The 18,390-nt window shown below is 45.6% G+C and overlaps 1 protein-coding gene across 1 annotated transcript in view; it reads right to left on the reverse strand.

The window, feature by feature from the left end:
• PSTPIP1 (proline-serine-threonine phosphatase interacting protein 1) overlaps nt 1-18,390 on the reverse strand; it is a 137,982-nt gene that overhangs the window by 9,552 nt on the left and 110,040 nt on the right. The window contains exons 9-14 of the mRNA XM_077264244.1: nt 15,866-15,945; nt 15,684-15,782; nt 14,197-14,293; nt 12,734-12,827; nt 8,993-9,063; nt 8,802-8,914 (exon numbers count right to left, since the gene is read on the reverse strand). Of these exons, the coding sequence (XP_077120359.1) occupies nt 8,802-8,914; nt 8,993-9,063; nt 12,734-12,827; nt 14,197-14,293; nt 15,684-15,782; nt 15,866-15,945 (554 nt within the window). The remainder of the gene's footprint in view (nt 1-8,801; nt 8,915-8,992; nt 9,064-12,733; nt 12,828-14,196; nt 14,294-15,683; nt 15,783-15,865; nt 15,946-18,390) is intronic.

Raw genomic sequence — 18,390 nt, forward strand, 5'->3', positions numbered from 1 at the left:
AAGACTCATGGCAGACTCTAGAAAAGCAGGAGTCTCATACATCAGAAGGGCTTGTTTAACCCTTCTCGAAACCCCACATACAAACTGACTCCGCAGCGCCAGGTCATTCCATTGTGTGTCCACCGCCCAGAGGTGAAATTCAGAACAGTAATCCTCCGCCATTCGCTCCCCCTGGCAGAGAGTGCGTATTTTAGATTCTGCTAGAGCCAATCTGTCAGGATCATCATAAATGAGTCCAAGAGCAGAAAAAAAACTCTCTACTGAGTTAAATGCAGCTGAATCAAAAAGTAATGAAAACGCCCATGATTGGGGGTCTCCGTTCAGTAATGACAAAACCAAGCCCACACGCTGAGCCTCATTACCTGAGGAAAGCGGGCGCAACCGAAAATACAATTTGCAAGCTTCACGGAAAACAACAAATTTACTGCGTTCCCCAGCAAACCTCTCAGGTAAAGGGATTTTTGGCTCTGCAACTCTACCTGCAGTTTCCACTTGCACATTAGATACCACAAGACCCTGTTGCTGAACTGCCCCTTTCAATTCAGTGACCTGTAAGAACAGCACCCTCAACTGGCGGTTTATGGAAGTCATGGGATCCATGACATACAAAAAAAAAAAATATTATTTTTTTTTTCTTTTGGGCCGATTATAATGTCATGGGGGTACTGGGTAGACTAAGGCTGGTTACCCGGGCCCCTGCGATTTCCCTTAGGCTAGGGAAACCCTGTCTGCCCCTTTCCCAGAAGTTACACTAAAGGTCTGCATGTCTGGGCCGCCAGGCCTGACCCTGTCTCCTGTTTCAGCCCTAAGCTGAGACCACCACCCGCCACCCATTGAAGAGACCACACACCAATCCCCACAGAAAGCACAGACAGGGAAAACTGAAAAAGCACCACGCCGCAGACATACAGGAATACACTATAATGTGCACAGGGCAAAACAAATACAAATATAGGAAGGGGGAATATGACAAAGGATAATACACCACCAAATACGATATTCCTCCAACAAGACCACCACTCCAGACCGGAATCACTAGGCACAAAGCACAAGCTATAATCGGCGACGCCCAAAGTCCAGCGCGACTATTTAAAGGCCGTGGGCGTGACCCAGCCTCCAACCTGATTACCAGCTAGATTAACCCCGAGCAAGCTGGATAAAATCTAGCCGACGCCACTGAGCGTGTAGTGGACGTAAGTGGAATTACTGCTGTCTGTCGGACGCCCTAGTGTGAACAGCGTCCGACATGACATGCTCATTAGCCAAGGTAGCTAGCTGGGCGAGACAGTCTCTGAACTCTAGAACGTAGGGAATGATGGGCATTCCGGTATCTGTGATATCTCCCTCCAATTGTTCTTTCAGAAGAGTGAGAGGCCCACGGACCTTCTGCTCCCACAAAATGACTTTGTAACTCCCCAATGTCATTTCCAAGGAGGATATCTGCAGGAAGTCCTCCCATAACTCCAATCCAACACAGTTTTTCTCCAAAACCATAATCCAAACGTACCAAAGCTCGCTGTATATATTTTCGGACACCCCCACCAGGACAATGGGAATTCCCGGGCCCTGGTGAATTGCCTTGGGTTGAACCACACGGGGGTCAGCGATAGTCAGGAATGCCCCCGTGTCTCTAAATCCCAACACTTTGTATCCATCAATTAAGACATCCTGCAGGTGGCAATGCCATTGCTCTGTATTTCTGATGGACAAAGGCCGGAGTCCGTACACTCCAGGAGAGGTATCTATGGTGCCGTGGCCTGTGGTCCACTCTGGAGGGGGTGGTGGTTGCTCTTCCTCAGGCGGGATGGAGTGCACAAGATGTACTGGATGATGTGGGGCTGCGTGGGGCTCCCTCCGAATCCTTGAGGGACAAGGACAGCCAGACTGCAAATGTCTAGGTGGCCCACACCAATAACATCTCCTCTCTGTGATACCCCAGGTCATGGTCGAAACTGTTGGGGCCCAGGATTGTGAGGCCTGATTGTCATCTGTTTGTGACTAGGTGGAAGGGCAGATATAATCGGAGGGGGACGGGGTGCGTGAGAAGGCCGTGGTTCATTGTCCAGAAGCCTCCTCCATTGCGGTCGGATAGTAAGGGCTTCATTGGCCAGGGCTGCAGCTCTATCCACTGTGCACGGCGTGCGCTCCCGGACCCATTCCCATACCTCTGCGGGGCACTTGGCAAGAAATTGTTCTATAAGGAGCGCCTGTATAACATCTTCCACAGTAAAGGCGTTTTCTGCTTCCAGCCATCTCCGACATGTCTGGGACATCTTATGTGCATACATCCTAAACGATCCCCCCGTAGTGCATGGGAGGTCTCGGAACTTGGCCCTATATGAGTCTGGGGTGATAGCATGGTAATCCAGGATAGTCTGCTTTACAATGTTATAATCCCGATTTCACTGTGAGTCAATGGTTCGGTAAGCCTCCACCAGGCTACTGTTCAGGAGTCCCACTAACAAACGCATCCAGCCAGAGTGAGGCACCTCCATCACAGCACACTGCTTCCCAAAGTCCTTGAAGAACCCCTCCACATCTCCGGAAGCCTCATCAAATGGCTTAAACTCTGTCTGGGTGATCCGTACAGGCTTCCGGATCGTGGGGTTTACATTCCACATTGCGTTACTCCCTCTTTCAAGCTCCATTGCTTGTTGTCTCCGCTGTGCCCGGCGGGCAGCCTCCTCCTTGTACTCCTGAGAGATGCCTGGGCCCAGAACTGCCATCTCTTCTTCGTACCACACCACCCACTGGCTTTTTGGGGTGGGGGTCCTCATCTCCAGTGCTCCTCCTTCAGACATATGGGAGAAGGTGGCCGGGCTGGCACGCACCAGTAGGTCAATTAAGGCCTCTTTAGTCAGTTCCTGGTATTTCAGGCCCAGGTCTCTGGCTCTCTCCTGTAAACTGGATACAGTCCAATTTCTGTACTCACTCTGTGGGTGGTTCTGCATTAGGTTACGCTCTGTTGATCCCACCGCTTGCCACCAGTTGTCATGGGGTCCTACTCCGGTATCACACAATCAACAGAGCTAGAGTATAGTAAACAATTCCAAGACCTTTATTTAGGCAAAAATACGAAAGGTCCATATACAATCCACCACACAAAGGATAAAATAGTCCAGAACACGAATGCAGTTCAGTAACAGGATAAAAGTCCAACAATCCAGCAGACAGAGGATAGCATAGTCCATATACTCTTCTTTCTCTCTGAGATGCTGTGAACACATCATCATTCCACACAGGACTGATCTGTGTCTCACCTCCTCATTCACAGGTCAGGAGGGGGCTGATATCAGATGGCAGCAACAGCCATTCATCAATTAGCAAATAACTCCTTCTACAAGAGAACACCATGAAAATAAGTAAAACAGAAATATATACAAAAATGATACCCACATAGCATATCACACCATCACAGATGGCCTCACGTTTCATCCGTCATTTGCTGGATCCGTCGAAAATTGTCTGTCCGGCAGCCGGAGACAACGGACAGAGTTATGTTTTTTGTCTCCGTCAAAAAAACGGACAGCGATGGATCCGTCGTTTGTTAGTATGGAAGCCTATGGGTGTCGAATCCATCAAATGACGGAATCCGGCAACGGATCCCGTTTTTTTTTAACTGAGCATGCTCAGATTTTTTTAGGATCCTTTAGCCAGCCCCCCTAGTCAGATCCGTCGAAAAAACGGATCCGTTGCATCAGTTTTTCACAATCTGCGACAGATAACATTTTTTTCAAAATATGATAAATTGCGACTGATGGCAAAAAAATGATATGTGAAAGCAGCCTGAAATATGATGGTAGTAATGTGATGGCTGGGGCTGTTTTGCTGCTTCAGGACCTGGAAGACTTGCTGTGATAAATGGAACCATGAATCCAGCTCTACCAAAAAATCATGAAGGAGAATGTCCGAGCATCTGTTCGTGACCTCAAGCTGAAGCGTACTTGGGTTATGCAGCAGGACAATGATGCAAAACACATCAGCAAGTCCACGTCTGAATGGATTAAGAAAAACAACATTAAGACTTTAAAGGGGCGTAGTCAAAGTCCTGACCTTAATCTGATTGAGATGCTGTGGCATGATCTTAAAAAAGCTGTTCATGCTTGGAAACCCTCCAATATTAATCTATATAACCTTGAATAGATTGTCAGTCTGCTGATGTTTTTTAGTCTGACTAGAGGCATCCTGTCACAATCCATTTTTAGATTCGTGGCAGCTCTGGTTCCACTGTAATTTAAGTGTAGCTTTTTACCTTTACAGTCCAACAGGGGTTAATGTCAGTTTCCCTTTCTGGCAGCATGCTGCAGTTGCTGAGTTTCTAGGTCAGCTGATGTGGGTGGTGACCACTCCCACCATACTTTAAATAGTCACCTGATGCATCAGCTGACTAGTTATTCTATGGAGACCAGCCGTGCAGTTGCAGCTCTCTGGTGTCTGCTACTTCTGGAGTTTGGAGTCCTGTTTCTGTGTCCTCTGCGGTGTGGATCTTGGCAGCGGGGTCAGGAAGCTAAGTGTGTTTTTTTTACCTTGTCTATCTCATGCTTGTCACCACCCCCTGTGTTGTACCATCTGCAGTGGTGAGGCTAGCGCCCTTGCCGGCCAGTGCACTAGCCAGGGCAGTGCAAGGTGACAGCGAGGGACGAGGTTTGTGACGGTGGAGGGGGAAAGGACCCGCTTAGGGCTTTACGGGAGTCCAGGGACAGGCTCAGGTTGGAGCTCAGGAGGTGACCCGTCCATCATTCCCTATTGGTAGGGCCTTCCTCTCATCATTTCCATCCTCTTGTGTGTGTGTCGTGCTGTCCGCTGACCGACCCCCTGGTGGGATCATGACATTATTACCAACCCGTACTTTTTTCTGGTGAACCTATGGCTCAAGCAGAGGCTTTTGCTCACCTGATCCAGACCCTCACGGATGAGGTTAAGGAGCTGCGGTGTCAGGTGGTGCAGCAGCTTCAGCAGGTGTCGAGGTTCTTGTTCTCGGCTCATGTCCAGGCTCAACCAGAACCCAAGATATCTCTCCCTGACAGGTTCTCTGGAGGGAGAGATACATTTTTGGTTTTTAAGGAGGATAGTAAGCTATATTTCAGGCTCCGCCCTCGTTCTTCAGGGAGTGAGGAACAGCATGTGGGGATTATAGTCTCCCTTCTCAAGGGTGATCCCCAATCTCCTGGGCCTTCTCCCTGCCGACCGATTCACCATCTTTGCGGTCGGTGGACAAGTTTTTGGCGGCATTGGTGCTTGTGTATGGGATCCTGATGGCGTCTTCCTGGCTGAGTCTAGACTCCGTAAAATCAAGCAGGGGGGCAGGCCGGCTGGCTGATGAGTACTGCTCAGAGTTTAGGAGATGGGCCACTGACATGCAGTGGAAAGTGTTGTGAACTCTGTTCTCGAACTCCCTCCTGTGGTCAGGAATGGTATTTCTGTGAGTTCTGTCCGTGGGTTCCCTCTGGTGGCTGAGAGTGGAGCTGCTGGTCTGGAGGTGGCTTCCTCAGCTGCATTGTTTAAGACTGGGCTGGTTCCTCTATTTAACTCTGCTCAGATCGTTACCTGATGCCAGTTGTCAATGTATCTGTACTGGTTCAGATCTCACTTGGATCTCCTGATGACCTGTCTACTTCAGCAGAAGCTAAGTCCCTGTTAAGCTCATTTGTTGTTCATTTGTGTGCTGAATATATTTCTGAGTACCTGCTAAGTTTTGTCCAGCTGGCTATCATGATATTGTCTCGCTAGCTGGAAGCTCAGGGTTGCAGAGTGGCACCTACCGCGCCGTGAGTCGGCGCGGGGGGTTTCTTGCTCACTCTGCGTGGCTTTTTGTAGTTTTTTGTGCTGACCGCAAAGATCCCTTTATCTATCTTCTGTCTATTTAGTAAGTTGGGCCTCCTTTGCTGAAACCTGTCTCATTCCTATGTTTGTGCCTTCCTCTTAACTCACAGTCAATATATGTGGGGGGCTGCTCTTTTCCTTTGGGGAATTTCTCTGAGGCAAGGTGAGGCTATTTTTCTCTTTAGGGGTAGTTACCTCTCACGCTGTGAAGAGTCGTCTAGGCAGAGTCAGGTACGATCCACGGCTAATTCTAGTGTGTGTGATAATAGATTAGGGCTGGGGTCAGCAGAGCTCCCACTTTCCAGAGCTCGCTCTATTTTGCAGTTTTGACTATCAGGTCATTCCCGGTGCTCCTAACCACCAGGTCCAGCCATAACAGGAAAGACCCTGCTCTTAGGAGCCATTTTTGTCAGGGTCTGTCAGCTAGGCTTCAGGATATTCTGGTGCAGTATGCTACTCCTGGGTCGTTGGAAACTGCCATAGCCCTTGCTATCCAGGTGGATAGACACCTCAGGGAGAGACATGCACCGAATCTATCACTTGCTGTTCCTTCTAGGGAGGAGGACACATTGGTGCAGATGGATAAACCTATGCAGGTGGGAGGAGTCTCTTCACAAACTGGGTTGCCGGCAGTTTGCCGTTGGATGGGGGCATGTTTCTACTGTGGACTTATGGGTCATTAAATTAATGTCTGCCCAGCTCACACCAAAGTTGTTACTTCATCTCCAAAGCCACTGTGTTTCCCTGGTCATGTGGAGGGAGGCGACCAGGGTGAGTCTATTTCGTCCTCCTTTACTTCTCAGTTTTCCATTTCTGCTGAAGTGGAGGTTGGCGGGGAGACTAAGACGGTACCGGTTCTCATGGATAGTGGAGCTGGGGTCAATCTTGTGGATTTTCGCTTTGTTCAGACCCTGATCGGTAGGACCCTGGCGAGACCCATTTCCATTCAAGTAATTGACTCTGTTCCTCTCAGTCAGTGGAGTGTGACCCAAGTCATAAATAATGTTAACCTGCGTATAGGGACTCTTCACGAAGAGTCCCTGTCATGCTACGTCTTGGAGGGTTTGCCAACTCCCATTGTCTTAGGCCTTCCCTGTCTGAAAAGACACAATCCGGTCATACATTGGCGGTCTAGGGAAGTGGTGAGTTGGGACCAGTCTTGTAAGGATTGTTACCTGAGAGCTACTGTCTCTGCCGTCCTTCTTAAACCTACCCCTTCTTCTCCATTGGAGGCAGCTAAGGAGCTCCCTGGGAGTAGGGGCAGGTTTTAACCCTCACCACAAGTAAGCCCTGAGTCTCGGTGTCCTCCCAGGAGGAGAGATCAGGGGAGGGTGGTGGTTCCCTCTGTATGTAGTGAGGTTATGAGTTTGGTGACACAGGGGGACACCTCTGTTGTCAGTTCCTCAAAGAGTTCACCATCCTTTGCCAAACGCGTACGAGGAAATAAATGTGCAGGTCCGGACCTATTTTGTGAATGAGTACGTGTGGGTATCCACAAAAAACATCAGGTAGAAGTACGCATCTGGGACCTGGAGTTCTACGGTGATTGGGCCATATGGGGCGTCAACCATTCTCAGCCCGGGGACTTTCCAGCTGGAGTTACCCCCAGTAATGCACGTACACAACATATTCCACAGGTCAGCGCTATAAAGATTTGTTGCGCCTCTGGAGCCTATGTTATTGCCATTTCCATTGGGTTGCGTTTGTCGTAAACCTGAGAATCAGGTGACTGCGGAGGTGAATCTTAGTTGGTCGAGGCATCCTCACCGTGCTTCGTTTATGGGGAGGTCCGATGTTGAGGGTCAAGAGGCCCCTCGTTGAAAGGGGGGGTACTGTTACAATCCATTTTTGGATTCGTGGCATCTCTGGTTCCACTATAATTTAAATGTAGCTTTTTTCCTTTCAGTCCAGCGGGGGTTAATGTCAGTTTGCCTTGCTGGCAGAGTGCTGCAGAGAGTTGCTGAGTTTCTAGTTCAGCTGATGTGTGTGGTGACCACTCCCACCAACCTTTAAATAGTCACCTGATGCATCAGCTGACTGTTGGTGATAGAGTTATTCTATGGAGACCAACCGTGCAGTTGCAGCTCTCTGGTGTCAGCTATTTCTGGAGTTTGGAGTCCTGTTTCTGTGTCCTTTGCGGTGTGGATCTTGACAGTGGAGTCAGGAACCTAAGTGTGGTGTTTTTACCTTGTCTGTCTCATGCTTGTCACCACCTTCTGTGTTCTACCATCTGCAGTGGTGAGGCTAGCGCCCTTGCCGGCCAGTGCACTAGCCAGGGCAGTGTGAGGTGTCAGCGAGGGATGAGGTTCGTGATGGATGCAGGGGGGAAGGACCCGCTTAGGGTGTTAGGGGAGTTCAGGGACAGGCTCAGGTTGGAGCTCAGGAGGTGTCCCGTCCATCATTCCCTATCGGTAGGGTCTTCCCCTCCCCATTTCCATCCCGTTGTGTGTGTTTTGTGCTGTCTGCTGTCCCACCCCCTGGAGGGATTGTGACACATCCGTTGTATACTTTGAAATATTTTTTATGTGGATACATTAATAAAAAATGTTGCTATTTTTTCTATACATTTCTTGTTTCCTGTGTTTTGGGTTCTGGTCAATGAATACAAATATTATGTAGACCAGTGGCCCATGGTCCCTTAACAGTCTAATAGCTAATCATAATGAACTATTCCACCAACTTTAAAAGTGAAAGGGGGCTTCCTTACCTCCTAGGCCCTTCCACGCAGGTTGCACCGATGGCATGTCCACCCCTAATGTAGACATATATTCCTGCCTATATTTGATCACCCATGTATCAGGGACAGCCTCTTAGAACCTAGTCTCTGTCAGTACCTTTTTGCTGTATTCAATGAATAGGCATCTGAATGCTGTATGTAATATGTAGGTATCTGGACAATATGCCAATGAACATCTAAATATAATACAGTACATACAAAACCATTACTGGGTATATAGCTGTTTGTTCATCTTCCATACCTGGGGGGTGTAATCATACATCACAGTGTAGTCTGGAGATTCTGCGTCCGTCTCAATGGCGTTGTTTTCTCTAGGAACTATGGGTATACTGGCATATTCCGAGTCCCCAGTCACTAGAAATGACAGTTACATAGATAAATGTCTTGTACAATAAATGTCTATCTACAATGAGTTCTCTATTATTCTCTTACCTTTGGGCTGATTGTTCTCTTCTGAGAGGTTCTTGATACTTCCACCACATCCATGCAGGAGGTTAGAAATTCTACACATAATAACAGTGAGTTTTGTTCTATGAGTTTTCATTGCCAAAAAAGATGTGCAGAATTCACACAATTGTTTCATGCAAAAATGGTCATTTTAGGGTTGTGAGGCTGTGGCCTCTGATACAGCTAGGGGGCGCTGTTTGTTCTCCCCAGAATGTGCATGCAGACGGATGAAGTCCATAGGTGTGCATGAGAGTCACGGATTTCCGGTCCGGGTTTTCCATGTGGCTGAAGGCCACAAGTTTGTGTGTGTTTAAAAACCCTGCAGTAAGGGGTATGGGTGTGTCAGGTCGTGTCAGGTGTGCGAGGTACACGTCAGTGTCCGTCTGGTGTGTGCTGGTCTGCAGAGTGCATGGAGGCACAGGCCAGCAGAGCCAGCACCAAGGGCAGCTGAATAGCCTGGCACCCGCAGCGTACAGAGATGCAAGTCGTCCATGGTACTGGTCTTGGATGTGGACAGTCCTGTGCCCGGAGGTGGATGTCCTGTGCCCGTAGGAGTCGGATGTGGACAGTCCTGTGCCCGGAGGTGGATGTCCTGTGCCCGAAAGAGGACTAGCATGTGCAACGATTGCAAGCAGGTGGATATGGTGCCCGGCTGCTATCCGGAGGATATCCTGAACTGTGTACGACTGTGTGAGTAAAGAGTCTGTAAAGAGTCTGTGATACAGCGATGCAGGACACACACGAGAACTTGTCAGAGGAGGGCTGGCGTGTGCAGTGTCTGCAACATATGAGGCTGTGTGTATGGAGACGTATAGAGACTGTGAGATGGCGTGCGGTCGCCCAGGGAAACTGGACAAGGGAAGTCTGGCCTGTTTAGGGACCGCAAATCTAAAGCCATGTGATATGTATTGCTTTGACCTGGTGTAATCTGGTCACTGATAATATCCACTGAAGTTATATGCATTTATGTGAATTGGACTTTAATGCTGTGAAGAAACACATTAAAAGAAACTTTTGTGTTTGAATTTGTGGGTCACTGCTTCTTCACTGCATACGATGCTACTGCAGCCTTACAGGTATATGCACACAACACCTTTTTCAGGTGGGTGGTCCAGCTGGATTTTTCAATTAGACACTTGAGAAAAATTGCAAGTGTTTTTTTTTCCTTGAAACATCTGTTTTAGTAGCTTTCAGTAGTTTTCCGAGAGCTTTTTTAACATTTTTGATCAGCTGCGGTTTCATTGAGCACTTTTTCTGTATTTACTGGCGTTGTTCTTTGAATCCATATGCAGCTTGCATCAGACATTAGTTGCATGATTTCAGCCACATATGCATATTTAACTCTGAAACGCTGTGGTTATCAGAGAAAAGTATAGTTTAGTAGTCACTGGCGACTGAGATACATAGGAAACTAATAGGAGAGGCAGGTCCCTGGCAGCTTCCCCACACCTGATCTTGAGTGATAGGTCTCTGTCTACACACATGTAAAGTGACCAAGAGAGTGGTAGCCATGGTCAAACTGCTGCTTCATAACGCCCTGGCACTTTACAGGAAAAGATAGGTTTTGCTGTGTTGGTTTAGCCAATGGTATTGGCTGGCCAGGACCACAAATTGCACAGATTAATAAAGTAGACTTCAGTTCAAACATGGGGACTTTACTGAAATTGATAAGGGTTATGTACAAGGGATAGCACGTTTCCTTCACAATGTAATGTATTTTCACATACATCGTTTCCTTCCACCGCAGTGTACTCCAGGGCCGCTGCAACACTTTTTTTGCCCTACTTCTCCACAACTCAGTTTCCAGGTCACAGTCCTGATAAGTGAGTTTCTCTCTACTCACTGAGAGGTTCCGCGTCCTAATACTATGGTCACCTTGGATCTACATCTTGGGACCCCTACTAGTCCCAGGCTCTCAGTCCTCTTTAGGTCAATTACCTTCAGCCCTAGCCAGCTCTTGGGTTTTTCATGGCACTTCGTCCTATCCAAGGACCCCTTTAAGGTGGAAGGCCACTCTGTCTTGTCAGTAATTCTCTTCAGGATCTCACTATCCCTGTCCATATGTCACCTTATGCTGTTGATCACCCCTTATTACTTCTTCAGACTCAAACTCCTATCTGGCTCTAACCATGAAATATAGTCCTTTCCGTATCACTAAGCACTCCCCCTGTGGGCTAGTGCCAACATTAACTCTCTCTCTCTGACCCTGCAGTCTGTTGCTGGTCAGACGTAACCTTTCACCTACATTTTGTGCAAGCACTATCTCTATCATGCATTACATCACTAAACATTATTATAATACCTTACATCATCACATCCTACATTATACATTACCAACATTACCTATAACAATGCTATATACTATGGATTATATTATATAATCAATACTTTTCACACTGTATATACCGTATTTTTTGTATTATAAGACACACTTTTCTCCCAAAATTTGGGGGTAAAATGGGATCTTATAATATAATCTTATAATCAGAATGTAGCTTACCAGGGGGGTGGCTGCAGTAGAGCAGGGTCCCAAGAGGCAGGGTCTATGCTGCAGGAAGCAGGATGTGGAGGAGGCAGGAGTGGGGCGATGCTGTGGGCCTTGGGCTTGGAGGAGGGAGTATTCGACAGTGCAAGGCTACAGCGTGACCTGGGCTTTTACAAAATGTCGGGAGTCCCCACATTTTCTATCCTTTTCACTGCTGTGTACTTCTGGAAAATGGGTCACCAGAGGCATTCGCCACCTCTGGCAGCCATTTTCCCAAAGTCCACTGCAGTGAAAAGGATGGGAAGTGTGGGGGCTCTCAACATTTCATAAAAGCCTGATTCCCGGCACAGTACACACCCTCCTCCCAGCCCCCGCAACATCGGCCCACTCCTACCACCACTGCCAGAGATTCATGTCTTCTGGGATAGGAACTCAACAGTCATTGTACACACACATGCAGGGAGAGAGACCTGTCACTCCAGGACAGCGGGCAGGGAGAAGCCATTAGGGAACCACCTGTCCAACTAACCTCCCGTGCGGATTTATCCCCGTGAGCATTAAACGATCTTTTTTCCTGAAACGCTTATCAGAGTTAAACATATATGACTGATATCATGCGGACACTGTCTTGTCTGACACATACTGCCGTGGATTGGGCTACATGTATCAGCCGTCAGATTCCCTTTAAACATCTATGTGCTGTTTGTATGGAAAACAGCATAATAAACATGCTATAAAACAATTGCATTTTTTATCCCAAAAAGTAAACACTGTAGAAAATTGGAAAACCCAAAGACAAAAAAGACAAAATAGTTGTTTTTTTTTGTTAATTCCCTCTGTAAGAAATACTGTATAAGAAAGTTGATTAGTCACCAATGAGAACAACAAGATATTTGGCAAAAAACTAGTGTCCACCCACAAAATTAAAGACGTTATGGGTCTTTGAATGAAACGAAGCAAAAAATTAATTACGGTATTCTCAAATAAAATAGTTTTGTTTTAAAATGGTGCAAAACAATAAAATCATTTAAAAAAATATGTAAATTTGATATTTAATTATACTGATAGGTAGTAAAAAAGTTGTTTTGTCCTTTGTACTATGCAGTGAAAAATATACAAAAAATGGATTTTGAAAATAAAAAATAAAGACTAAATGAATACATTCCCTTTAAGGGGTTAAGGCATTCTATAACTTAACGCTATAAACTTAAAGTGTAATAATAATATAATAAAAATATTACCTTTTTCTCATTTTATTGCTGTTGCTATGTGGGTTAAGTCCATTGCCAGTTCCTGGAATAATCTCACTATTATAACTCTCATATAACACAGGGCCTGAAGATGGATAATACAGGAAAGATGGGTTTTGCGGAAATACAATTTTGTAGTTTAAATATAAAAGAGGATCTGTCACCAGTACAAAGTACAGCTGCTCCTATTTTATTCCCGATGCTTGCCTGAGTAAGCCGTTTTTTTTGTTGTTTTTTTTAAATCCGTCAAACGGTTCAAGAGATATTAGCCTTTTATCATTTAGCATGGCCAATAATTTTTACGTTCAGGTTAGAAGCAGGAATAAAATAAGAACAAAAACTATCCCCCTTTGACCTGGTGATAAATTAAAAAAAAAAAAAAAAAAACCACTTTGGAGGCATTACTTAACAAACGTACCCCTACCATCCCTAAACACACCCAAATTCTAATCTTATTTATATCCCTAGCGGCCAAGCGAACTATAGTATTGGCCTGGAAAAAAATCAGGTCTAGATTTGTCAAAAGTCAAGAGACGCCTTTCTTGGTATATGATCAATGAAACATTATCTGCCATACTTATGAATAAAGTCTGTAAATTTGAGAAAATGTTGCTTCCTTGGGCAGAATATGCCAAGCACACTCCCTCCACCACACCTTCACTTTGTTTACGTGCTCCTGACTCCCCAGATTCATCCTAATCTCTATATATTAAATTTAGACTCGACTAACCCCCCCCCCCTCGGACTCCTGTTCCCCCTCCTTTACCCTCTACTCCTTCCCATCAGTTCCGTTACCCCCTCCACTTGTACTCCACCCAACAAAATGTTTGTTTTCTTTTGATCACTGCAATGTACCTGTTTGTTATTTGAATAATTCTTTAATAAAAATCTATTGTTGAAATAGTTAAAGTATCTGTATGCTTCAGTATGTGAGTGACTTTTTCCTAATAGCCTGATAAGCTTCTTTTTATCACTGGAGGTTTATAGACAGAGGCCAATCTGAGGACACATAGGATAAGCCACAAAAACCTTCATAAGAAATGGAGAGGTCTTACTATTGTTATACACCAAAAATAAACCATAGACCTAAAAAATTAACCTTTATTTGAAATATTTAAAACGGCTCTGTGCATAGAGACTGCAGACTGTAACCACGCCCCCCCGGCACTGACTGACAGCAGCTCAGCATTAGGACCAGCTGTCAGTCAGTGCTGAGGGCATGGTTACAGCGGCCGCTCCATATACACACAGCGGTGACTAAACCTGTGCCGGCATCGTCCCTATGACTGAAACCCACGTGCTACCAGAAGGAATAAACTTCTTTTTCTGGAACAATTTCAAAATGCAGGTTGCAGTATTTCTGTTCTGTAATAGGCCGTGTCCGTGCTAATTTTGTATGGTTACTATGCTATGGAATATGTTGGCGCCATATCAGTAAAGGTTAATATAATTACCAGGTGGGATCCGCCCTGTGGTTTTGTCTTGAATGAAGGAATTCAGTTCGGCTTCCACATCACATTGTTCCAGGCTCTGCCTGACAACTTCCAGCATCTACAATGACAGCAGTCAATGGACTGTAACGATCAGAATGTCGGTTAAATGCACCGTAACCCCAGTCTTCTTGGAGGGAATGTAAGGGATAGAAGATGGAGGCATCTAATTGAAATAGAGGAATGTATAGGCTGGTCGTCACTTTATTCCTTCAGGCTACAGATGGTTCCTATGGAGTTTTCTTTGATCATTTATTGTTTTTCTGCCATGATTTCATATATCTGTCTACATTGCGATAAGGCGGCTAAGGATCTGGTGCTGTCCCCAGGCATGTCACCAAACCTGTAGAACTCACTTAACCAAATGATATAAGCCCTAGGGTCAGATGAGCATAAATAAGACATTTATAGTATATCAAATTAACATGCTGTAAATATTATTCAGCAAAAGCACTTAAAGGGGGCAGCATGTATCAGACACTGGCTGTATCACCTCAGCCATGTGTAATTGACTGTGAAACGCTCCAGTGTTTCAGAGACTAACATACTTTCATAACCTCCGGAGACCGTGCTATAGGCTAGTCAGACAGGTGGGTCAAAACTCAACGGCTCAGATCATACAGGTGGATTGGGCAGCATGCATCAACTAACAGGTTCCTTTTAAAGGGAATCTGTCAGCAGGTTTTTGCTATGTAATCTGAGATCACTATGATGTAGTGGAAGAGCGCCTGTTCACAGCCATGTGTCACTTACTAGGCTGTGTTTTGCTGTTTCAATACAATCAGTGTTTTATCACTGTAGGACAACTGGCCTCATGCCTCCTAGTCCAAACACCACCCAGCACTGATTAGCAGCTCTCTGTCACTATATAATGTACGCAGAAAGCTGATGTGTGGATGGGAGTATACACAGCTCAACAACTGCTAGATCTACAGAAGAGAAAACTGTGATTATATCATAACTGCTGCTCCCAGTAAACTAAGTGATACATCACTGGAATCAATCTCTCAGTCCCTACATCATGCTGCTGTCAGATTACATAGCACAAATCTGCTGGCAGATTCTCTTTAAATTAGAAAATCATGGCTGCTTTCTTTCAGAAACATCACCGTTCCTCACCTTGGATTGTGCCTGGTATTCTAACACTGTCCTATCGATGTGAATAAAGCGGAGATGCAATACCAAACAAATTCCATGATCAGGGGTGGTGTTGTTTCTGAAAGATGTTTTTCTAATTCTGGACAACCCCTTTTAAATATCTGGTCTTATCACATTTATTAACCAAGAAGCAATCCTAGAATATTCGCTCAGCTCACAACCTTCTCTAGCTGAATGAATGACATAAGCCTCTCAATAAATCCACAAGACAGTTGGATTGGAGCTGCTCCCCGGAGAACAGTTGCTGCTTGTATATGAGCCTGTGGGCTGGAAGAACATTGTGCCACTGTTACCTCGTCATCCTTCACACATTGCATGGAAAACTGGTTGGAATGAACCCACAGGGAGCTGCGCATTATACTGATCCGGTCTTTCTCCTGTTGTTCAAATGCCTGAAATCCACAATACATAATTGTTGTATGACACATCCATGGTAATCCAGGCACAATAGCAGTGTACAAAGGAGAGCACGTACCTCGCAGGTGTTAACATGCTCTGTCTCCCATTCTAGTCGAGCTTTTTCCAGTAAAGTAATATTTTGCTTGTATAATTGGTCTAGAAAATATCATGTAAAGTTTGTAAAAAAAAAAATACATTGAATTTCACTGCATTTATCAGGCTTTCCAAATGTCTGGGAAACGGATTCACCGCAATATCACATTTCACAACTGAGTAGTACTATCAAGGCCACGTTCCCACCTTCAGTATTTGGTCAGTATTTTACATCAGTATTTATAAAAATCAGGAGAGGAAAAATCAGAAGATAAGTATAATAGAAACATATGCACCACATCTGCATTTATCACCCACTCCTGGTTTTGGCTTACTAATACTGATGAGAAATACTGACCAAATACTGCTAGTGTGACCACAGCCTTAATAGCACAAAAGGTGATAGATAAAACATCAGAAATCTAGAAGAAGCCATGAAAAGGAGTTAATTCCACTTCATTACAAATGTTCAGTATTAGAAAAGTGTTATGATGCCACCTAGTGGAAAAGTTAATGAATAGGTTATAAATTATTTTTGCAGATCTATATATATAATTGTCTAAGGGGTACTTCCGTCTTTCTGTCGGCAACTTCTGTAACGGAAATCCCGCGTCGCTGATTGGTCTCGCCAGCTGCCTGTCATGGCTGCCGCGACCAATCAGCGACGGGCACAGTCCGATTAGTCCCTCCCTACTCCCCTGCAGTCAGCGCTGGGCACCCACTCCATACTCCCCTCCAGTCACCGCTCACACAGGGTTAATGCCAGCGGTAACGGACCGCATTATGCCGCGGGTAACGCACTCCGTTAACGCTGCTATTAACCCTGTGTGTCCCCAACTTTTTACTATTGATGCTGCCTATGCAGCATCAATAGTAAAAAGATGTAATGTTAAAAATAATAAAAAAAAACAAAAAACCTGCTATTCTCACCTTCCGTAGTCCGCCGAGGCACGCGCAGCTATCGCTAAGTAATCTGGGTAATTTCGCAATGCATCCTGGGAACGGAAGATGGCGGCAGCCGCGCGCGCATCGTCAGAGCTTCGCTGGATCCCGGCGGGTGAGTATATAACTATTTTTTATTTTAATTATTTTTTTTAACAGGGATATGGTGCCCACACTGCTATATACTACGTGGGCTGTGTTATATACCGTGTGGCTGCTATATACTACATGGGCAGTGTTATATACTGCGTGGGCCGTGCTATATAATATGTGGCCAGTGTTATATACTTTTGGATCCTTCAAAAGAAACCTGAAAACCCATCTCTTCAAAGAACCTTACAGCCTGTAAAGACCACACGGCCACCTCAACACCATTGGAGCTACTGCAACCCTCGACCTACTGTCTCCTTCCCCATAATCCTGTAGAATGTAAGCTCGCAAGGGCAGGGTCCTCTTCCTCTTCCCTCTGTACCAGTTTGTCGTTGTTAGTTTTGTTTACTGTAAGTGATATTTGTATTTTGATGTAACCCCTTCTCATGTACAGCACCATGGAATTAATGGTGCTATATAAATAAATAATAATAATATACTGTTTGGGCTGTGTTATACACTGTGTTCCAAATTATTATGCACATAGAGTTTAGGAGTGATAAGGTTAGAATTTTTTTGTTTGTCATTTAAACTCATTGATGGTGATGTGTGTCAGGGCTCTTTATATCACTGAAAGCAATTGCAGATACCTGTGCAAATTAGTTTGGCAGGTGTGTCCAAATAAAGGCAAGACTACTTAAGAAGGCTGTACCACATTATTGAGCAGCCTACATTTTTTGCCAAAATGGGAAAGAAAAAGGATGTGTCGGCTGCTGAGAAGCAACAAATTGTGGAGTATTTAGGTCAAGGCATGACTACAATCAACATTGCCAAGACACTTCATCGTGATCATCGCACAATCAAGAAGTATGTAGCTGATTCCCAGCACACGTGTGCGTGCTGATAAGGAAAAATTGGGGACTCTTTCCAACAGGCAATTGCATAAGGTTAAAAGAGCAGCTGCAAAAATGCCTTGTCATAGCAGCAGACAAGTTTTTGAAGCTGCTGGTGCCTCCAACGTCCCCAGAACAACAAGATGCAGGGTCCTTCAGAGGTTTGCAGCTGTGCGTAAGCCATCCTGTCGACCACCTCTATCCACTGCACACAAGCAGAAACGGCTCCAGTGGGCCAAACGATACATGAAGACTGACTTCCAAACTGTTTTGTTCACCGATGAGTGCTGAGTAAGGCCGTACTGGGCCGCAGGCCTTCAAAGGGAGGACGCCATGACAGGGTTAAGTGATAATACATGAGAAAGCATTGGGTTGAGGGAATTTTGGGTGGGGAAGGGTTAATAAATTTGAATCAGGGGAATGATGTATGGCTAGGGGGAGGGGGAATGGGGAGAAGAGGCGGAGTAAGGGCGGGCAGTATAAGGGGCAACGGCCATCTCAGTGGGGCAACCATTTTAGGTCCCCCTCCGTACTAGAAACAAGCTCAGAGCTGATTTTAGTTATGGAGATTGAGGCGATTTTG

Source organism: Ranitomeya variabilis, chromosome 5 (genome assembly GCF_051348905.1).
Source record: "Ranitomeya variabilis isolate aRanVar5 chromosome 5, aRanVar5.hap1, whole genome shotgun sequence".
Classification (NCBI taxonomy): Eukaryota; Metazoa; Chordata; class Amphibia; order Anura; family Dendrobatidae; genus Ranitomeya; species Ranitomeya variabilis.